This window comes from Trachemys scripta, chromosome 1 (genome assembly GCF_013100865.1).
Source record: "Trachemys scripta elegans isolate TJP31775 chromosome 1, CAS_Tse_1.0, whole genome shotgun sequence".
Taxonomy (NCBI): Eukaryota; Metazoa; Chordata; order Testudines; family Emydidae; genus Trachemys; species Trachemys scripta.
In genome coordinates, this window is record NC_048298.1 from 234,049,992 (window position 1) to 234,073,334 (window position 23,343).

At 43.9% G+C, this 23,343-nt stretch overlaps 1 protein-coding gene across 2 annotated transcripts; it reads left to right on the forward strand.

Moving 5' to 3' along the window:
• The first annotated feature begins 693 nt into the window (after positions 1–693).
• On the forward strand, positions 694–22,411 carry GPR45 (G protein-coupled receptor 45). Of its 2 annotated transcripts, XM_034758036.1 has the most exons (4): positions 697–791; positions 11,777–12,024; positions 18,744–18,858; positions 20,619–22,411. In XM_034758036.1, the coding sequence occupies exon 4, from the start codon at positions 20,909–20,911 to the stop codon at positions 22,022–22,024; it is 1,116 nt and encodes a 371-aa protein (XP_034613927.1). In that variant the 5' UTR covers positions 697–791; positions 11,777–12,024; positions 18,744–18,858; positions 20,619–20,908; the 3' UTR covers positions 22,025–22,411. The 2 variants fall into 2 exon arrangements, with proteins under 2 accessions (XP_034613928.1, XP_034613927.1); XM_034758037.1 differs by lacking the exons at positions 11,777–12,024; positions 18,744–18,858 and having other exon boundaries at positions 694–791.
• The last annotated feature ends 932 nt before the right edge of the window (positions 22,412–23,343 follow it).

Here is a 23,343-nt window from a genome sequence, read left to right on the forward strand (position 1 = left end):
TTTGTATTTTTATGTCTGATTTTGTAAGCAAGTCGTTTGTAAGTGTGGTGAAACTTGGTGTGCGCAAGGGGTCTGGAAAGGCTGAGAGCCACTGGACTAAATGATGCCCTTTCTGACCTTAAAATCTATATCATGTAAATGTCACATGTATATGAAAGCTGGAGCTGGGCTGATTCATTATTTATAAATATGCTTGTTGACTAGGATGAATTTCAGGATGTATGAGGAGCATATTATTTGACTGATGTTTAAGTTATTCATGAGGCTCGGATCTGGAAGCTCAGAGAGCCCGCTCCTTCCTAGGTGCCTGAATCGCAGCCTAGAAATCCTGTTCTTCTTTTGCTTCATGTTTAAACATACAGCTTATTTGGGGGGGGGGGGGGGGGGGAAAGGGGGGGGGGCAGACGCGCCCTGCTGGGGGGGGGTGTGTGTGGGGGGGGTCCCTGGCATACAATGCACTTGCTGCAGCCCCACCTGAGGCAAGTCAGTGAGCCGGAGGAAGACACATCCCCCAGAGCAGGGAGCTGTGATGAGCCATGACCTGGCTCTCGCTCTTCTCCCACCGCCCCCGAGGATTGCCGCCCTCTCCCCGGCAGCTCCCTTGCTGGTCAGTGGGAGGCTGGGGAGCGCCTGGAGGGGGCGATCTCGGGCGCTCGCTGGGCCACTCCATGCTCAGGAGACGCCAGCTGTTGAAATCACCCCGCAGCTTGGGCGGGCGGCTGAGCTCCGGGATCGGCAGCCGCAGCCCCTCCGCCCGCTTCCCGGGGCCGCTGCGTCCCTGCTGCACCGGGGTAAGTGTCCTTTGCCTGAGCGCCGCGAGTTGGCTTTTGTAGGGGGATGGGTGAAAGGGTTGCTGAGGTGGGGGGCTGCCCCCCTGAAGAGTTTGGACGGGGGGTGGGGCTGCTTGTGTCACTGCCCGTGGGCGGGTTCAATCTCCCTTCTCCCCAAGAGGAGGTTGAGCAGGCGGCCCTCCAGCGCTGAGGGTCAGCGTGGTGTGGGGCTGCCCCCTCTGCTGGCTGGGGGAGGTGCTCAGAAGTGCTGTGTTCCCTGGGGCAGGGGCAGCAGCCTGGCGGGTGGACCCCCGCGCAGGCAGTCCTGCCTCAGAGCAGAAACTGTGCTGAGCCCCTACACACAGAGACCCTCCCTGAGTGATCCATCCATGAGGAGCCCAGGATGTCCCCGGGTCAGTACTACCCCTCTATCTCTTCTTTCTTCGTGGGGTAGTGTGAAGGGTTAAGGGAGCCCGAGTTTTATGATTATATGTTGTTTTTCTTCTGCTTCTAGTGCCAGCTCTTCTTAAAAAAAATCCCATTTAACTCAATAATAAATTAGATAACTATGGAGGGTGAGGACAAGGACAGGCGCTCTGGGAGTTTTCTGTCCTGTACATTTGTTTTCCTCCAGTCACTAATGTTGGACAGATCTAATGTTAATACTGATGAGAAGTTAGTAAAATGAGGACCAATGACAGGTCAGCTGTTTGCTGTGGATAACCAACCATTCCATGTGTTGCAGTAATTATCTAAAGTTTTTCATAGCTTCATGGTATAAGTTATGTCTTTAGGGGCCTAATCCAAAACCGCATCTCATGATCTAAATGAGCTTTGGATAGGTCATACTGACAAGAGCACATCTTATCTGAGTAATTTAATACCTATCACTAAAAATGCACATTCTTTAATAATTTATACCTCAGTTCGGTCACTCTCACTCATAGGCACCTGAAGATGTGATGCCTTTGAAATTCCCACCAGGTGCATCTTCAGGTGTCTAAAAACCTTAAAAGTCTGACCCTAACTCCACTAATAGCGGGAACAGCAAACCACAGCCACTGGGAGCTGCGGAGGGCTATGCCTGCAGACGGTCAACATCAGCAAAATGTCTCGTGGCCCGCAATCAGATAACCCTGATGGGACACAGGTTCCCCACCACTGTAACTAGAGGATTGTTCTAGAGTGTTTAGAAGAATGAGGAGCCCAGGAACTCCGGAATCCTAGTCTTGGCTTTGCTATTGTTTTAAACTGTCCACTTTTTCCATCTGTAAAGTAGAGATAATACCCAAAATCTAACCCTTTAACAAAAATCCTAATCCCTTCCCCTCAAATGAAAAAGCAAACTGCCAGAATTTATGGAAGGTGGGACTTTGTCCCCATTTTCTTCTTGCTCCAGCCCCAGTTGCAAGCTGGCAACATGCTGGTGCATGATGGAAGCAGCAGCATAGTATCTTTAGTGACCATGAATGGTCAGAAGCTGTCAGCCATTTCATCTGAAAGAACTGGCATTTATATTTGGTACTTCTGACAGCAGGACTGGCTCCAGGCACCAGCTAAGGAAACAGGTACTTGGGGTGGCCAATACAAAGGGGCAGCACCTCTAGGTCTTCAGCGGCAGTTCGGCGGTGGGTCCCTCAGTCCCTCTTTTCCTTTTTGAGCTGCCGCTGAAGAGGAAGGGAGTGAGTGAAGGACCCACCGCCGAACTGCCGCCGAAGAATGGAGCGGCGCAATTGAGCTGTCGCCGAAGTGCTGCCGATCGGCTTTTTTTTTTTTTTTTTCGCCGCTTGGGGTGGCAGAAAACCTGGAGCTGGCCCTGTCTGACAGAGCTGTGCTGTCAAATCATATGGATGTTACTGGTACTTGTCCTAGGTGTACATGTTCTGTAGAGCAGGGGTTTTCAACCTTTTTCTTTCTGAGCCCTGCCCAACATCCTCCAAAAACACTTCACGGCCCGCCTGTGCCACAACTGTTTTTCTGTATATAAAAGCCAGGGCCAGTGTTAGGGGCTAGCAAGCAGGGAAATTGCCTGGGGCCTCACGCCACAGGGGGCTCTGCAAAGCTAAATTGCTCAGGCTTCGGCTTCAGCCCCAGGTGGTGGGGCTCGCAGCCCTGGGCTTCAGCCCCACATACCGGAGCTTCAGCTTTTTGCGCGGGACACCAGCAAATCTAATGCCAGCCCTGCTTGGTGGACTCCCTGGAACTTGCTCGTGGCCCTCTAGGGGGCCCTGGGCTGAGAACCGCTGCTGTAGAGATCTCCCATCCAAGAATTGTACTGCAGCCTCAGAGCAGCCTCAGCTCGGCTTGCGAGATCTTGCTGGATCAGAGCAAAGAGACGGTGGGATAGCTGCAGACAGTAGTGCAGTTCTTTAAGTTGCTTCTTTGCTAAGGTATCTGCTGCCACTGAATTTTGTTTTCTCATGCTTCTGGACTGCCTACTCCTGTGTGCTCTATGTCAGTGGCTCTCAACCTTTCCAGACCACTGTATCCCATTCAGGAGTCTGATTTGTCTTGTGTACTCCCAAGTTTCATCTCACTTAAAAATTACGAGCTTACAAAATCAGACATAAAAATACAAAAGTGTCATAGCACATTACTGAAAAATTGCTTACTTTCTAACTTTTACCATATACTTATAAAATAAATCAATTGGAATATAAACATTGTACTTACATTTCAGTGTATAGTATATAGAGCAGTATACAGTCATATGAAATTTTAGTTTGTACTGACTGCGCTAGTGCATTTTATGTAGCCTGTTGTAAAACTAGGCAAATATCTAGATGAGTTGATGTACCCTCTGGAACACTTCTGCATACCCCTAGGAATACACATACCCATCTTTGAAAGCCACTGCTCTGTGCTACAGTCAGGGAGTAGGGGTATCTAATGAATGGCTGTGGGGGGCATGGATCAGCTTTCATGTTGCACTCCCCGTCAGTATCTGGCCCAGGCTGGGGAAGCTAATGATCCAACCAGTGGACCAAATTCTGTGATGAATCCTGGTCACGTGCCACCTGAGGCATGTTGCACATATGCTAAAAAGAAGATGAATGGCTGTGAGGGCAGTGGTATGGAATAGCAGCGATGCTGGTAAAAACAGCTTGTGAGAAGGAGATGGTGGGAGGTTTTAAGACTAACTTTGCCCTGTCCTTGACATAAATCTAACCTCAAAGGTTAAAGGTCTGCAGAGACCACCATTATGTGTCCAATGCTTGAATTGGAGTGGATACAGGTAATATCCCACCCCCTCTTTTTTTCTACTGCTGGTGAAGTAAGCCCAGAGTCCCCACAATTCTAGCTCTTCAGGCTGGTTCCTGTTACATTATCCGGTGAATACATCCATAATTATGGTAGCCAACAAGGTGAGATCATTAACACAACTGTTTATTATTAGTCAAAAATACACTCCTCTTTTTTCCCTTCATAGCTTTTGACATATAAATTATTGACAATCACATTTTCAATCAAATATTAAAGAGAGACATTAGAATGAAATTTTTCTTGACATGTATGCAACTGTTCTATACATCTGTCCTAATAGACTTTCGGTGGTGAAATTTCCGAAAAATGTTCCTAATATTATTACTGTTAAGCTCCTCTTTCTCAGAATAGCTTTTCTATAGGAACGTGGCAGATAAAGCATTATCATCATCCCATAATACACAGTGACAGGGGAATGTTAGAACTATACTAGGATAGCCTTCTGTATTTTAACCAGTTTTCCTTTCCATCTTCTTTGTTGTCACATTTCTACTGTCTTTCTCCTCCTCCTCTCCCCCCTCGAATGAGCCCAGACTCCCAGAAGGGTTGATATCTTTCCTTCCTTGTTACTTATAAGTTTTCTGCTTCTGACAGAACAATATAAAACAGCTGACCCTGTCCGGAATAATAGCATTAATGTTACTCAAAGAAGACAGTTGTATTATACTATGTGTTGGTCTGAATCTGTGTGAAGCTCCTTCTGAATTCTTGTGGAATAAGAAAATGTGATTTATTTGTTTTAAGAATTATAAACAAATGATGGGTTTGGTACGTGGTTAACTTCCAACTTACTGAATATAAAAGCATTAGTATTTTAATACCAATGTTAGAAAAAGGGAAATCTGGAGCACTGCATGCCTTAAAAACTCGTTTTAAAATTAGCATTATTTTGATGTATTAAATTCAGTGACCATGATAAGCACAAAGGGATCCAGAGAGGGCTATGTTAACATGGAGTAAAGAAAAGAAATACAAGAGCGTGAAAGAATGCCAGTGGTGTGGCAGATCACTTCACAGCAGATGGCTTTCTCCAGCAAGGGATACCACATGCATAATGTCTTCTTTTTAGACATTTCCTGCAACAGTCTGCTGATCTAAATGTGTGGTGCCAGCTGTCTTTCAAGAAGACCCAAAGACTGCTGGGGTTGTATACCTTGAAGCCATTGGAGATACTAAAAAGAACCACTGTGGAGCCCCATAGGAAAACATAAAATGAACTTCAGAATAGACACAGCTGCTGATATAACTGATTCCATAATTACTTTAGAGGAGGATGAAAGCACCAACGTTTCAAGAGCCAAAAAAGATATTGAAAGGACCAGGACAGTCCCCATTAAACATGAAAGGAAAATATTTGGCCACTCAAAGTACATCTGAAGATGTCTATGTTGTAGATGGCCTATGCACGGTTTTGTCCGCCCAGCAATCATAGCCTTAGGCCTGGTTATAAGGATGGAACCAGTCACCATGGACCTAGAGCCAAAAATTTCCTAAATTATTCCAAGGAGTAGGGAAACTAGAGGGGGAATAACACATTAAGCTTGTACCAAATGCCAAGCCTTTGTTCTGTTGTTGCCTAGGAGAGTCTCTCTTCCTTTTTGCCCAGGGTGAAGGCATAGCTCAGCCACATGGAGCAGATGGGTGCCATTTCCAGAATAGGCACACCAACTGAATGGTGTACAGGCATAATGATCCCAAAACCAAATGACAAGGTTCAGGTCTGTGTAGACCTTACCAGACTTAATGAGAAAGTCTGTTGAGAGTAACTTGTACTCTCATGCATTGAAAATGCCGTGAACAACTTAGTAAAGCAAGTCTTCTCCATATTGGATGCCCAGTCTGGTTTCTGGCAGATATCAGTTGCTGCAGAATCTATACTAGGAACAATTTTCATCACACCTTTTGAAAGGTTTTGTTTCAATTAGCTACTATTTTGGCATATCATCTGCTCCTGAACACCGAGGAAAATCACAACACCTCAAGGGTCTGCCTGGAGGGGTTCTCTGACAAATGGATATCATCTATGAATCAACTTAAACCCAACATGACCAGTGTCTCTTTGTAGTCCTGGAAAGACCGGAGAAAGCACTTAATGACAAATGCAAAGTCTCAAAAGACAGAGTCAAGTTTCTAGACCAGATCATTAGTGGAGCAGGGGTCAGGCCAGATCCAGAGAAAGTGCAAGTGATTACCCAGATGAAGGTGCCTCAGAGTGTCAGTATATTATGTCGATTCATGGGCATGGTGACACACCTGGTAAAATTCTTACATCTCCTAGGAGAGAAGTAAAAGCCATTATGAGATTTCCTGAGGCCACACAATCCTGGTATTGGAGAACTAAACAGAGTCTGACATTGAGAAATAAAGCAAGATCTGAGCACTCCACCAGTTTTGGCCTTTATATAAACCAAATACAACCACCACAGTTTTGGCCGATGCTTCATTATATGGGGTAGTGGCAGTCCTCCTTCAGGAACAATCGCTTTCCCTATGGCATCCAGTAGCATATTCCTCACAAGCACTCACCAGTACAGAGCAGCACTATGCAGACATAGCAAAAGAAGTCCTGGCCATTAGATGGATTTGTGAACATTTTAGACACATTCTAGTGGGCATAAAATTTCATGTGGAAATTGACTACAAACTATACCTATCTCATAGAGCTGGAAGGAACCTTGAAAGGTTATCGAGTCCAGTCCCCTGCCTTCACTAGCAGGACCAAGTACTGTCCCTGACAGATTTTTGCCCCAGATCCCTAAATGGCCCCCTCAAGGATTGAAGTCACAACCCTGGGTTTAGCAGGCCAACACTCAAACCACTGAGCTATCCCTCCCCCTAGAAGAGTTACTAGTTACTCTTCTAGGTTCAAACAACTTAGATGAGTTACCATGTGGGATGCAGCATTTTCAAATGAGTCTCCTGAGGTTTCAGTTCTAGACTGCTCATATACTTTAGAAGAATCTTGTGGTAGCTGATACTTTCCAGGGCACTGGTCCCAGACACACAACAGCAAGAGTGTAAACCGAACGAGTTGTTCATAGAAGGTTCTGTAGATACAGTCCTTACTACTTTCCCAGTCACAGAAAGATGCCTGCAAGAACTGAAAAAGACGCAAGAGGCAGATGAATTACTGAGCCACGTCATAATTAACTGCAAAGAAGGCTGGACCAAAAGACACAGTCAGAAACCTCTGTGAAACCATATTTGGTGGTTTCTGGCGATCTTACCATAAACCAAAGTCTGTTGTTGGTGGGGTCCAGATGGGTTATCCCTACATCCATGCAATAGGAAATCCTTGACAGACTTCATGAGGGACACCAAGACATTACAAAGTGCTGGAAGATAGCTAAACAGTCTGTTTGGTAGTCTGGGCTGAGCAAACCACTACAAAAGAGAGTTGAGAAATGTGGTGATGTGATCCCATGAGAACGAACCCACTGGAATTGTTGCTACCATCTGCTCTACAAGACAGGCAATGGGAGCAAGTTGGGACTGATCTTTTCTGTCTGGATAATACAATTTATCTTTTGATTGATTATCTCTTTATTCTTTGAAGTTTGCCTGGTTGCTCGTCAAGTGCCGTTGTGGAGATTAAACCACATCTTTTCCCTCTTTTCCCATTTTGGGATTCCAGAGTGTGTAATCTCTGACCAGTGCTTCACAGTTTTCCTCTGAAAACTTTAAGAGGTTTGCAAATACCTATGGTTTCACTCATGTTGCTGTTGTCAGTAGCTACCAGTGTGGTGCTCTGCTCTTGTTCGATGCTGATAACAGTCGGCTGCGTGCGTGTTCCCCCTGTGAGCTGCCCCGGCTCTGCAGATCGCTGACACAGCAAACTCCGAGAGAACCCCCAAAGACCACAGAGTCTAGTAAGGTACGAAGGAACCCAAGCCAGGTTTATTGTCAAACTTATAGACTCTACAGGACATACTACGAATATGTGCCCCCTCGCAATGGACACAGCTCAGTCAGTGGCGGGACACTCCACTGCCCCCTAGGCTGGACAAAGATGCGCACTCCGGGACCTACTTTTATACAGTTACAGGACAGATTACTCATCCCTACTGACGTATTGAGGTACAGCCCCTTGGCTCATTAGGGTGCTGTCTCCCCCTTTGATCATGGTGATTCAGACAAACAGATCTATCCATCATGCTGTCCTTTTGACCCTGTCTTTAAGAGGCACCTGCCTGTTCCTTGTTATGTCTGTGGAGTGTCCTGATGTCATCTTGGCACAAGTTCCTCTTATTAGCACTTATGTGTGGATGCACCTGCTTCTAGCAACCCTCTTCTGTGAGTGGGGCCTGCCTCTGGCTCACAGCCCAGCTTTTGCTTAGCAATGCCTGGAAGTACTTTGGTTCAGGATTCAGGCCTCAGACTGGGCCTCTGACACAAGAGTTTGTTTCAGGACCTCATCTTAATACAGTCGCATCCAGCCCACAGTTCCCTCAAAGCAATGGTGAAGCAGAATATGAAGTAAAGACAATAAAACAACTTTTATTTCTAATTCCTCAGATCTTCATCTTGTCCTGTTGCATACTGGTCAACGCCCCTAGCAAATGGATTCAGCCCTGTGGAACTGTTGATGGGGAAGAAGTTGAGATCCATTATCCCAACCATCCCAAGACTACAGAAGAAGGAAGCTCAATATAAAGCCTGTCAGAAGAAGGACTTGAATGCCATAGTCAAATCCTTGAGGGTATTGAATCCAGGAGATTGCATTTGGGTGAAAATTTCTCAGGAAAAGGGGACAGTGTAAGGAGGGGCCAGAGCTCCTCGATCCTGCTTTGTTAGGCTGCCAGGGGAAATTATCTGTCGGAACAGGAGACATCTTGTTCTGGAGGTTCACCTTTTGATGCAACACCCTGATTGCTACCCCAAGACTGAACCTATGAACAACACCCTGCCTGTCCACATAGAACTGCCAGCAGTTTCTCCAGCTCCTTTCCCCGCAAGGAGATATCCAGTAAGAGAAACACTGCCTCCTGCATTCCTGGAGAATTATATAAAATCTTGAAGGTTCAAGGAAGTCAGAGAACTAGTAATCAAATGTCATAAAAGGGCAGAATAAATCCCTGGTGCAAGGCTGAAGATTCAGGCAGCCTACCCTGCTCTTCACATGGCTTTTTGTTCTTGTTTTGTGTTGATATTTCATTCTTGCTATATGCTTTAATGTAAAGTTTGGATAAAGGTCTATGAACCGTCCCTTTTCAGAAAGGAGGATGTGGTATTGGTCGTGAATCTTTAGAGTGGCCACTAGAGGGCATAGAGCAAGCAGTTAAGAGCCTGAACAAGAAATAGTAATTTTTGCATTCACTTCAGCCCTGATATACTGGCTGTCTGTAATCTCTACTGTGGAGATTACGTCCCCCCCAGAGGAAGGTGGGTGCAAGAGACTTGAGTGTGACTCTAAAGCATAGTCTACATTACATACATACTTCAACATAACTATGTTGCTCACGGGTGTGAAATCACCCATGAGCGATATAGGTATACCAACCTCAACCCCCATGTAGATAGTCTATGTTGGCAGGAGAGCTTCTCCCCTTGACATAGCTACCGCCTCTCGTGGAGGTTGACTTACTAAGCTTAGAACGTCTTCACCAGATGCGCTACAGTGGAGCAGCTGCATCGGTACAGCTACACTCATGTAAATTTGTAATGCAGACCTGCCCTGAGATACAATTTGGTCCTTTTTTTCCTTCCTTGCTCAGGGGGTGGAGGGAGCAGGAAGACTGGAGGAATAATCTGAGTTACCTTGTGTGTCTGGGTGGCTCCTGGCAGTGTAACTATGCACTGCCCATTACTTAGGTTTTGTGGTAAAACCGAATCTAGTTCATGGATATTAGCTCACATCAGAGGCTTGCTATAATTTGGGGCCACTCAAAATACTTCATGGCCCGGAGGCTGTATTTAACACAGATGGCTTTTATCGCTGGATATATGTAAGTACCTTAGGTGAATGCACTCTCGGCTAATATTTAACCAAGCACATTTAGTGAATAACTGATGTTTCATTATAACAGGAAGCTTTTAGTACCAAAAGGTTAAGTGGTTTATTTAAATATTGCCCATGTATCTTTGCCATGTAAATTAAAAAAAAAATTGCCCCTCTTGTGGCCAAGTCTGACAGGCAGTGGATAAAAATAACGGTAAGTTACAGGAGTCTGCTGCCATGACATAATTTTACTGGCATTCAGCAGGTAGAAAAATTTTTAATACTTCCTCTGTAGACTTTTATAAGCATGGATCCTCATTCAGTCTAATCATAACCTGGTAATAGGTCATCCTACGATGGGAATTATTGATTGGTTAGATCTGAAGCATTTGCTCTTAGAAGCACTAAGGGATTAGGGGGGAAGTGTTCCTGATACTCAGAGTGCATCAAAAGCAGCAGCTATAGCTAATGGAGATAGAAGAGGGTCAAATTCTCTGCAGCCATTTACCCAGCAGAGAGCTCGGCTCAGAAGACATTGGGGGGTGGGGGAGAGAGTAAATCAATTGCTGAATGCCAATTAAATGATGTGATGTAAGCAGACTCCCATAACCTGCCATTATTTTTACCCACTGCCTCTCAGCCTTGGTCACAACAATGGCAAAATAACTATAAACAATAATGTTTCTTGGTTTACTCTAAACTTTGAGATCTTTGGATAAGGGTGCTATAAACAAATTATTATTATTTATTATTCAGTTTACCATATTCTCCTGTTCTGCTTATTGGGGAGGGGGGGGATGGAGGAATGCACCAGACATATTGACTGTGCACTGTTCTGTTTTGATGCTTTGCCAAATGGGGAGCTATTTCAAACTTGCCTTCCAAGTCTTGCAATAATAGTCTGTTTGTTTTCATATACTAAAGCAGTAACAATCTCCAGAATAACCTCAGTGGGGTTGTCCCTCCAGTGACGCGCATAGTAAATGATTTGTTCCATCTGTCAGTGTTTTAGCAATACCAGTATTGATTGTTTAACTGAGTACTAAGCCTACTTATGTCCTTTCATCTTTTAAATGGGGTTCTGATACTTTTCCATTGTATTTTCCATGTGAAATCCTTTGTGCTAGTGACTAATGATGATCTCCTTGCAACTTTACACCTCTGGAAAACAGATGTTACTTATCAGAGCGATGCAATTCCAAGAGAAATGTGGCTTTGATTTAGAGGTAGAGGTGTGAGGGTTGATGGGGAGTTGGAGGGGAAGGGGGTCAAATCAAATTCTTTGGATGATGTTGGGTTTCTATTTAAAAGGCTGCATTTGTCTGTAAGCAAAGTATGGACTGGTTTCCTTGCCTTATAATTAAGTCTAAAATGTTAATACATTCAAGTATTTTTTCCTGTTTAAGTATAAAATCTTTTTGTTTAATAGGTAAGGTAGAGTGCGGGCTTCTTTAATTTCTTTTCATTTCTTATTTACACCAGTTTAGATTCTTAAGTATTGATAGAGTGGCCTATGGGAGTCGGTCCAAGCATAACTGAATCTATATTAGGGTAAGAGGATCTCACTTCCCCTTCCCCTCCGAGTTTGACCCACGTGCACACCTAAAGCTCTCTGAGACAGTGACTGTGTTTTATTATATGTTTGCATAGTAGGGCCCAACCTCACTGTGCCTGTGGGTGCTATTGCAAATCCCTATTTCTTTTTTCCAGAGTGCATCACTATAATTTTAGAAGTGGGGGAGGAATATCCAATCCATCCTTTCCTTAGAAACAGGTCTAATTTTTTTTCCCATTTACACCACAGTAAATCAGGAGTGACTCCACTGCGGATAAGGGAGTTACGCCAAAAAATGAAGGCAGAACTGGGCCCTGAATCTTTAAAGAATTCCTCAGAAGAACATCCTCCAGAGAGCATCATGAGGAGAAGAACACTTTGTCTTCTACTGTTGGAATGAGTTGAGCTGGACTCTGTGCTGCAGGAATAAACATCAACTGCTCCTGTTTCAAAGACCGTTTTTTCTCGCTCTCATTTTAGAAACTCAGTATTCCAAGGTATGTAAGGGTCTATCTCCATGTCCTAGTTAATGTCACTCGTATATGGGCTGCATCCAGCTAGGTCCTGAGTACACTTGCCCATATCAAGCCAACCACTTAAGCATGTGCACATGAAGCATGTGCTTAAGTCCCATTGACTTCATGTGCTTAAGTGCTTTGCTGGGTCAGGGTCAGAGGGCCCAGCATCTTGCAGCATCCTGTTCCTGGACAGATTATGAGTTTGTGCAGGGGAAGGATATATAAACATTTGAGAAATATCCTGGCATTTGTTGAATAAAGTATTCAGATTTTATTACATAAGATCTAGCTTCAGCATCACACGAACTGATCTTGCTCTCTGTTGGAGCTTGTCCTCTCTGTTTCCCTTCATGTGTCACTTCTGCCTGTTCAATCCGCAGAATCCGGCTTTGTGCGCTGGGTCAGTCTGAGTTTAGTGGACCTCCAAAGTGCATCTTTCAGCAAACCTCTTCAGAGTGTCGCTAAGGATCAGGCAACTAGGTAAAGCGCTTGAGACCAGAAACGCAGTCAACGATTAGGCTTGGAAAAATACGAGAGCACAAATTGAGATCAAACAGCATGTACAGAAACAGGAACTAAATGAACTGGGAACAATTTAAAAGTGGTATTTATTAGGAGTGTGCATTTCCTGCAAGCAAACACAGCAGCCTCAAGAGGGAAAGAGCTGCATCTAATAGAGATTTTGCAAGCTCTGACTACAGGAAGGAGTGGTGGAAGAGTGCACAGTTGTTGATGCATCTTCTCTGCTCAGTGGTTTAACATCAAGTAGAGAACTTATAAAGCAGTCCGTGTGCAACTGCAGTGTGAGAGAAGTTAAAGAAAATCTGCTGTCTTTGGACTGCTCGTCTGTTGAAACCAAAGGCATCAGAAATAAATTAACCAACTATCCAGGCATACTTCTTGGATATATGAACAAGAGCTGTATCCAGTGATGCATTTCAGTGCACTGCCATGCAGTTTCTTGGATAGAGGCCCAGGCCCAGGCAATTTGTAATGAAGGATCACTGTTGGCATGCGCTATCTCCTCGGAAGGTTATCCCTCAGAGGTACAACAGTGCACATGTCATGAGCAGCAGCTGTCCTGGCGTGCAGGCAATGATATGTGAGTCTCCCCTTCTGTGATCATTACTCCATATGCCATGTGGATGCAGACAATTGAAAAGCAAAGCATGAAGCAGGTTTTGGACTGGTTTGATTTTGGTGTCTGAAGTTAGTTTTATTGTGGAAAATGCCAAGTGCAAAATTGGTTGGAGAATTGTTAACGTTTTGGCTATCTCATAACCTGACCCTCTTCTCCACCACCACCATCCTCCCGCCACAGCTCATTGTGAAGTGTTGAGATTCTAAGATCTTGAAAGGCACAGTACTGTGAACACTCAATGTAATGCCGTTTATGGCATTCTATTATAATGCAAAGCAAAACTGGAGATACGGTAGATATCTAATTTACAAGCTGTTTACACTCTACATTGAGAAGCCATGTTGTCATCTGCACATATGCTTTTTTCTTACATCTTCTAAGGCAAATACAGTGTATTGTTTCTTGGCAATATCCATAAAGTATTACCAAAGCCAAGAAGTTTGCATATGATGCATTGTCATTTCTCTCAGCTAGTCAAGGTGATGTTCTGGCTGGGCTCGGAAAGCAAATAGGAACAGGTACACAGCAATGGCATCTCCAGGTCCAATCAGACCCTTGCAGAATTACGTATACTTGAATCGTTAGTTAGCTGTATGTTCTGGAATGACAAACTGATCCAAATAAATTCAGCAATCCCTAGTCCACAGTTAAATAAGCTTGTTTCTTAAACTGCCCACTCCAAAGAGTAAAGAGTGCTATTCTCTCTTAGAGGGCAGGGAAACTCTGACTCTCTGAAACCACTGGGTTTGGGTTTTTTTTACAGGAAGGCAGTTGAAGAAGGCTTATTGCTTAGAAGAACTGCCGTGCAGTTAGGTTAGCAAGCAGCCCATTGTCCACACAGTTTTTTCAATGTCTTGCATGCATTTCAGTCTTCATGGGTAGACTGTCTAACAGTCATCTAGTGTAATCCACTTCTGAATTAGGTGACATTTTTATTCTTGCTGTAACTGTAGTGAAACTTGCTCTAAGGAACCACTTCAGTAGGTATTTTAAGCACCTACTTTAAAGTACCCCTAAGATTTCCAGTACCATCTTCTCCAGCCTTTAGTTAAACCATCCGTGTTAGGCAACTGTTTTTGCTGGTCCCTGGAGGTTGCTTATGATAGTTTCAACTTCATTGCCTTCACTCCCCTGAAATCAAACCTATCTTTTTGTTGTTTAGCTTCCCACCTGCCTCACAGTGGCTTAGCATATGTGGATGATTCATTTATTCTTTGCATTGCATTGTTTGATTACATTTTTTCTGCCTCTATAACCTTGTTTTCTTTTTCACAAAAACTTATTTAGACGCTAAGATTCTGGGTGAATCCTCTATAATCTTTCTGTTTGTTGGAGATCTAGTTATTATTAGATTGTTTACTTTTAATTCTGAAGTTTAATTATGTTTTTCCTTCTGCCATTGGTACAGGTGCAGCAATTAGATGGCATTAAGTCTGTCTCAGGTTCATTAAATAGGCTTGTTATTGCACTCTGGTATATTTTAGGTGCTGTAAATAAGTCCCCCCCCCCTTTTATTTATTTTTTTTTTTTTTTAGTGGATTGGACTGAAGTTGGTGAATCTTTGGTGTTCTTCTGTTTTAGTACAACTGAGAAATTTCTTGCGTTAGGTATCTCCAGTATCATGGCTCATTAACCAGTTCAGTCCAAACCACCCTCTTCCACTGAGGCTGAAAAAGCCAGAGCTGACCAGAGTTAAAAAAGGGTCGATGGTGCACATACACACACATGTGCTCGCTCTCTTTGTTTTAATGTACACTTTGATGTATTTACTTGCACCTTGTAGCCGTTCCCATATAAAGGGAGCTTGCAGAAGTGGTTTAATAGTCAACTAAGATAAATGAACCTCAGCAAGGGTGGGGGGTGTGGACAGTTCCAAGATTCCCAGGGCAAAACTGGTTATACAAAGTTGTTTGCGAATGTACTGATCTGGTTTCCTTGGCAACAACTGAGATGAAGGTTGAGAACAGCAGTTGCATTAAGGGAGCCAGTTCTGTCTATGACAGCAAGGAAGATATCGGTTAATTCCTAGATTTAACAAATGAGAGCCCTATTTTGAGAATGTATGTATATAGGAGAGCGAGAGAGTAATCAGTCCCCTAGGATTTACAGGAAAACAGTCTATTCCACATGTAGACCTCTTCTGTGCAAAAGGAAGTGTCAGCTGCTCTGCAGCACCATCTCCTCCATCTTTGATCTGAAAAGAGCTTTCTGAAGATCTCTAGATCCCCCTGTGGGGACAGCATGGACCAGGGCGGGGAACCAGGTAGGTTATGTTCAGTCCCGGCGGCAATGAGCTGAGGATCGACGGAGGAGTTAGTGCAGTCTCAGACGACATTAACTCTCAGCTGCTTCGCTCTGTGCTACGGTATACGCGGTGCATGTCACTTGCAACTTCTTTTATTGCATCTTTAAATTTCTAAGAGTCTGGCTAGCTGCAAAGCTACTTCCATTTTCTGGTGCAGCACACTGCAGAGGAAACATGCATCATGCACTCTCCTGGGGAAATCTTTTTTTTTGTTTCTTTTTGTTGTTTCTATTTAGAACTGTGGAATGGAGTCAATGGGCATAAGTAAAAATTACTATAGAGTACTTACTCCTTAGTGGAGTGAAACCAGACTCTGGGGTAATGTTTTGGTGCTGGTCCTGTGTAGAACTCTCAGTAATAGAAATTAATGATGCAGCGTGAGTAGAGACCATTCATCTATGTTCTCTCTTGACATTCAGAACACGTAATGTATTTACTTGATTTAGTGCATGAAGACTGAAGCATAACAAAGTAAATTTACCTAAGACCCCAAATTTCAGTGGGCAGTTCATTCAGTCCTATCTGAAATAACATTTGGTTTAGTAGTTAAGCCTTGTTACAATGAATACTTCATTTTATAAAATATATGTCAAAGTATGTTTTCTTTTCAACTCTCCTGTACTTAACCACTGTCAAACAGACATGTATTTTGGTCCAGTATTTGCAAGAGGACTGTTCACTGGCCACTGCAACATGAATCCATTAAGTATAGAAAGAGGGGCACAAAAGCATCTACAAATATTTGAGCAGTCAATGATCTTGAGGATGGAAAAGGTGATGCATAATTAAGAGTAACAGAATGAAATTAAGAAAAGGAAACTTAGACTGGGTAACCAAAAAAATATTTCTTGGCAATGAGATCTGTCAGGGAAGAAAAAGTTCCAACTGTTGAGACCTAGAAAATTAGACGGAACAAAGAACTAGAAAATCAACTGTGGGTAAGATTCCTGCACTGGCAGATGACATAGGTGTTTTCTGTTTTTCACTTCCACCTCTACCCCGATATAACACTGTCCTCGGTAGCCAAAAAATCTTACCGCGTTATAGGCGAAACCGCATTATATTGAACTTGCTTTGATCCGCCGGAGTGCGCAGCCCCCCCCCTTCCCCCCCGGAGCACTGCTTTACCACATTATATCCGAATTCGTGTTATATCGGGTCACGTTATATCGGGGTAGAGGTGTATATTATTCTGGCTGTTGTTTGAAGTGAAGTAAGTATGACAATTAATGGCAATGAGCCACATTTAGAGGTAAGTCTAAGTAAGTTTAGAGGGGACATTAACTGATGTAACTTTACACCTACTTCCAGTAGCCACTCTACCAATGTCTGAGGAAATCTATGCTGAATATGTACCCCTAAAGAGAGTTGGGAGAAAAGGTCCCTTTAACTGCATATTACTTGCAAATTCATGGACAGAATGTCTGAATCATGTCTTTTGAGAGCTAGTTTTACTGTAAAAAAGAGGCTCCCCCTTCACTGTTTCTAGAAGAAATCTACATTTACATCAAACTCCAACATAAGCTGTTGTTTTGCCTGCATTTCTGATGATCAGTCTGCAAACTATCTCTTGTTGCAGTGACATTTGTTCAGCGAAAGGAATTTTGACTACTGCGCTAGCCTGCTGAGTCTTGATTCATGTTTTACTTTTTCTTATTAATGTAACCCTTCTAACTGGTGGGGACGGCAGCAACCAGGGCCGGGTTCGATATCTAGGAGTTCCTTTCCATCAATACAACACAGAACCAGCTCGAGCCCCCACCCCTGAGTGCCTCTGAGAGGCAATACTTCCCCACTCGCAAGCACAGAGTCTGAATGTAGAAAAGAAACTTTTAATGAAAGGAGGGAAGTCACACAACATTAATTAGGGAAAATGCCACAAGCAGGATTCATAAACATAAAACTGTGAGCAGGACACTCACCCCAGAGTGCGAGGGACCATGTCTTCTGCCTCATGTTCTTGAGTTCTATAACCAAAGGTTCCTTTTCTGTGCCCCTCTCTGCTCCCTCAACACACCCCACTCACTGTGGTTGTCTTTGGTCAGTGAGGACCCAGGGTGTAGAAGTGCATCTGTGTGAGTTTTACCTCCCTCCCAGGGAAGAAGGCACCTGGCTTGCTCCACCAGCTGAGCACTTGCTTTGGCTGGCCGCCCTTGCTAGCCACTGTTCCTCTCTGCTGGCCACCTCGCCAGCCGCTGCTCCTCGCCACCTGGACGTCCTGTCAGCAGCTGTTCTCTGCTCGCCAGTCACCTTCTGCCACCTGCCTCTCTTCTGTGATCTCTGCAAGTCAGTCTCTTGAGAGGCCACCCAGCTCTTAGGGCTTGTCTACATTACCCACTGGATTGACGGGCAGCGATCAATCCGGCGGGGACTTGATTTATCACGTCTAGTCTAGATGCGGTAAATCGACCGCCGAGCGCTCTCCTGTCAACTCCGCTACTCCACCAGGGCGAGAGGCGCCGGCGGAGTCAACAGGAGAGCGTCCGTCGTCGACTTACCGCAGTGACGACACCGCGGTAAGTAGATCTAAGTATGTCGACTTCGGCTACGTTATTCACATAGCTGAAGCTGCATAACTTAGATCGATTTCTTCCCCCTTCCCTCCAGTGTAGACCAGGCCTCAGTGATTGTCAGAGAGATGCTGAATGCAGGTTTATTTGAACAAGTGGAACTTTATTAAACCCTCCAGACAGCTCTAACCTAATTGGTTCTAGTCTAACTCCCTGCATTTCTATTGTCCAGTCAATAATAGTCCCTCCAGGAGACAGGGGACCTCTGATTGCAGTTCTACTGGTCAAGATACGCTTGGTTCAAGTCCCCATTCTTGGGGTTTGAACTGGGGTCTGCCACAGCACAGTTGAGTGCCCTAACCTGTGAGCTGTGGGCTAGTCTGTTGTGGGTGGCCTCAATTTCTCCTGTTGAAGCTGTTCTATTGGGGATAAATAAACTTATCACAGCAGGGGGACTCAATCATGGCTCTTCCACATCCCGGGTGAGTGCAGTAACCATTAGGTAACAAGTATTGGGGTAGCAGTGTTAGTCTGTATCCACAAAAACAACAAGCAGTCTGGTGGCACCTTAAAGACTAACAGATTTATTTGGCTTTCGTGAGTAAAAAACCTCACTTCTTCAGGTGCATGGAGTGAAAATTACAGATGCAGGCATTATATAATGACACATGAAGAGAAGGGCTTATTAGGCAACTGTCAGTCTTGTGTGTGCACTCAGCCAGTGACTCTTATTTATCCACAGTGGAACAACTTCAAGAGGAGAGATTGAAAGAGCCTCACAGCTGAGAGATGGCAAATCCCTGTTTAAATTCTCTCTCCTTCTCACAAGTAGGACCTGACGCAGGGTCTCTTCCAATGTGAGTAACCACTGGACTAAAAGTTAGGGGTGGGCTCTCCTTCTCCCTCCCCCCACCATTTTGTGTAAGCGTGCCTATAGAACCTGATACACCAGGTGAGTTTGAGCACACTTACCAGCTAGGGCCCCACAAGCAAGCTTGGTAGAGGAACGCCTATCGTCCCCCAGTTCATGTATCACTCTGGGGCTTAGGCATCTGGACACTGAGCAAGGAGTTGCAGTGAGCATGTGCAGATGTGGAAACATAGATGCCTAGGGAACTTCTAGTGCAACAATTTAGGTGCCAAGAGAGCTTAGGTACCTACAAAGTCTGGAGGCTGCTGAACAGAGGGGGTTTTGAATCATAGTCAGGCCTGATTTCGGGATTTAGGCTTGTAACTTGTATTTCTCAAAATATAGCCAAGTGATCTTGACTGCACTTGTGGTTCGATATTTAAAAAGTTCAAGAGACCAAATAACCAAGCTCCAGACTGGAGCCTCCAGTCACTTATTGTCTAAAGACATGCAGTTCACTTTTCACAGGGGTGCTCCCATACCATGCACGCGAGACTACATAGATACAGTAACCTCTTTACAAGTTAGAGAGCATTCTGTGTCACCGGAGACTAAATTTAACCAACCAGCTTTTGGTCTTGTTCTTCTGGCACCATGGTGTACCTTTCCTTTGCTGTTTTGGGTACTGTATTCCAAACCAATTGTCCATGCGGGTACCGCCATACTTGTACCAGGACAATCCACAACTGTATATTGCCTTTAACAGGTTTCCTGTTTTCCAGTACCAAAGCTGACTTTAGCTTTGCAAAGTGTTGTGGGATACTTGGCATAGGTGAACAGAATTACAGGAAGAACCTGAGATATGTCAGGTAGCCTAATTACACAGCATTCATATTTAATATCATGTAGACAGTATTAGTTGTGTATAACACTTGTTAATGTGGTGCGTGTGTGCATATATAATGTGTCTGTGAATAGAAGCCAGTTAGGGGCGTAAGTCCTTTTGTGAATCTAGCCCAGTGTGGTATTGCTATTAGCAGAATAGGGTTACGTGCTGTTTTACACATGAGTACATAAACAGGTAAAAGGCACCCAGCTATGAAGGGCAGGGAAGGCACAATTGTGGGATGAGACAGGGACTAAGAAGAAAATTTAGGGGAGAGCACTTCCCTCTCCTTTGTAATCAGGTGTCTTCCAGACATTTCAGGGGCTTATTTTTCTTGTTTCCATTTGTCATTTATTTTCTCCCTGAGCACTTCTATGGTGCTCAGTACCACAGAATGAGTATTTGGCCTCTCTAGCATTTCTGATCCTACCAACAGTCAGACACTGGAGTAGGCAGGGGAGTTTAGTAGTTGAATATTAACTCTCACGATGCTTTCAGGAAGGATTTGAAGATGTACACTAGACCTTCTATTTGATAAAGAGACACAGTAGAGCTGACCACAGAAACTTTGAAATAAGACCTGCCAAGTGAAAACCTGAAAAATCATTCAAACATCCAGAAACTTGAGTCATTTGTTTTCTCTGTCCAGGTAATGTGAGGGTCTAAGCATATCTAATACATAAAACTGATCTTGCATCTAATGGGGGTCTTAATAGAAAATGTAAACCTTTTATTGAACACTGGAAGCATGTACTGTTAGGAGATCTGACTATCTTTACATATAAAGATTAAAGGAATTTAATCATCATCATTATATGTATCCCATGGTTATTGAACAGATGCAGAGAATGACTTGTGATTCACCTTCTTATGTTCTCTAGGTCAGAGATTCACCAAGCAAATGTACTTGAAGATGGCTTCAACTCCAACTCCAATAAACCCTGAAGTTACTTGCTCTTTGCTAAATATTAGCTTTTGTTCAGCCCTCCTGATATCTGAAAAATATGTCCTCAAAGACAGACCTCTGTTTTAACCATTGATCTACCACAGCCAACTGCAAATATCTATCCATGGCCTTTTTCTGACAGGCAAGATGAAATAATGGCAACAATCAAAGAGTTAACAGGAAGACTTCTTGGCTCTTCCTTCTCCCACTTCAGGTTTGTCAGTGATGGCATGCAACGACACTCCCATAGTCAGTGATGTTGCTCTCAATGAGAGTACCCCATCCATAGGCTCCAGTTACACAGCTCTGCCTGCCCCACTCAGGATATTGTTGGTAATAATAATGGTCTTCATGATTGCCGTTGGATTTTTTGGTAATGCCATTGTCTGCCTCATTGTCTACCAGAAGCCAGCCATGCGTTCAGCCATCAACCTGCTGCTAGCAACTTTGGCCTTTTCTGACATCATGCTGTCTTTGTTCTGCATGCCTTTTACCGCAGTTACAATTATTACAGTGACCTGGAACTTCGGGGCTCACTTCTGTCGGATATCAGCTATGCTCTATTGGTTATTTGTCTTGGAAGGAGTCTCTATACTCTTGATCATTAGCGTGGACCGTTTCTTAATTATCGTTCAACGGCAAGACAAGCTGAACCCTTACCGTGCCAAAGTCATCATCGCCATGTCCTGGGCACTGTCCTTCTGCATTTCCTTTCCTTCAGTGATTGGATGGACATTTGTGGAAGTACCAGCCCGGGCTCCCCAATGTGTTCTGGGGTACACTGAATTTCCTGCTGACAGAGCTTATGTCGTGATGCTAGTTGTGGCAATTTTCTTCATCCCTTTCAGTATCATGCTGTATTCTTACCTTTGCATTCTAAATACCGTGCGGCGCAATGCCCTTAGGATCCACAACCATGCTGAGAGCCTTTGCTTGAGCCAGGTGAGCAAACTAGGCCTCATGGGACTACAGAAGCCTCAGCAGATGAATGTGGACATGAGCTTCAAAACCAGAGCCTTCACTACAATTCTCATTCTATTCATTGGCTTTTCACTCTGCTGGCTTCCACACACTGTGTTCAGCTTGCTCTCTGTGTTTAGCAGACAGTTCTACTACAGCCCTTCTTTCTACATCACCAGCACCTACATCCTGTGGCTGAGTTACCTCAAGTCAGTATTTAACCCTGTCGTCTACTGTTGGAGAATCAAGAAATTCCGTGAGGCCTGCATGGAATTCATGCCTAAAACATTCAAGATCCTCCCTAAAGTGCCTGGACGAACAAAGAGGAGAATACAGCCAAGTACAATATACATCTGTAGTGAGACCCAGTCAGCTGTTTAGGAAGAAGCTGTGGGCCAGGGAGGGAAAAGTTATGAAAGGATTGGTTAAAGTAGGCAATAGTTCATTTCTACTATTTACTTTCTGCTGTTGTCACAAATCTTTAAAAGGATGCTGTGCTCCATTGTTCTCTGTGTTAAGATTGTATTTCTAACTTCCCCCAAGCTTACAAATAACTCATTAGTACTGCTTGAATTAAAACCACTTGGTGCAATAATGGTGCAATACTTGGTGCCATGTAAAAACGTCACTTGTGACCAAAAATATAGTCTGTCTAATAACAATACAGTGCTAACAGCTGAAACCCTGTATCCTCCTTTTTAAAAATGTATATAACTATTGTTTTCATCACACAGCTCAAGCGGAAAAAAATACAAGATGAAGAATAAAAATGTGGGAGAGTCGTAAGTCTAGAGTACCAAGCTCTAGAACCAAAAAAAACAAAAACACATGTTTTTAATTCTGTTCATTGCCAAATCACTGCAGAATTTGAATCCTCATCTTCCTGTGAATCTTCCTGTGCAATGTGTCAGAGAGATGGAAACAATTGTTTTGTACAGTGGTGTAACTGCAATGTCAGATTGAGTCTGTTCATCTTTGACTGTCATAAGTGTTCACGAATACACACACCAGTACCTCTTAAAGCTGGTACTAGGTGAGGTGCATATTGCCACTAACACATTTTTATATTATGACAATGACTAACAGTTGTGTAGCTTTTCATTTTTTAAAATAGCCATAGCTATCATGTCCTGTGCAGTTCCCCAAGCAAGATTTTTCATGAAGGAGGCTTTTTCTGACTCTGCTTATCTCCCATTATCTAATTTGTCATTGACACTTGTATACACTTTCCATCAAAGAATCTTAATATAACACATACCTGTGAGATAGCTCTTATCTCCATTTTACAGATGAGAAACTGGGGCACAGAAAGGAGGTGACTGACCTCGGGGCACACTGCCACTCTATGGCAGACCAGAAATAGAGTGCTGAAGTCGTGGCTTCCAATCTCATGCATTGACCTGTAGCCTATCCATCTTTTATTTCTATCTTCAGCACTCTCTCCTCTCTTGGTTACACACACTCATTTCCTTTTGTGTTCATCACTCTTGCTTGATCTAGTCCTTTCTCCCCCTGCAGAGGCCTTTGTTTTCCAGTTCTACCTTCCCAACATGTTCCCTGTCACCACCTTCTGGTCCTGTCCTACTTCCCCAGTTTGTCAAGCTGTATCCTGTACCTCACCCCACGATTGGTCCCTCCACACATGCCATGCACATTATCTCCCCATGATCCTGGGGTAGGGAATGTGGTGGTGGTGCTGT

Excerpts from the sequence above, each read along its gene's own strand:
- GPR45 (XM_034758037.1), top strand. The coding sequence starts at position 20,909 with ATGGCATGCAACGACACTCCCATAGTCAGTGATGTTGCTCTCAATGAG.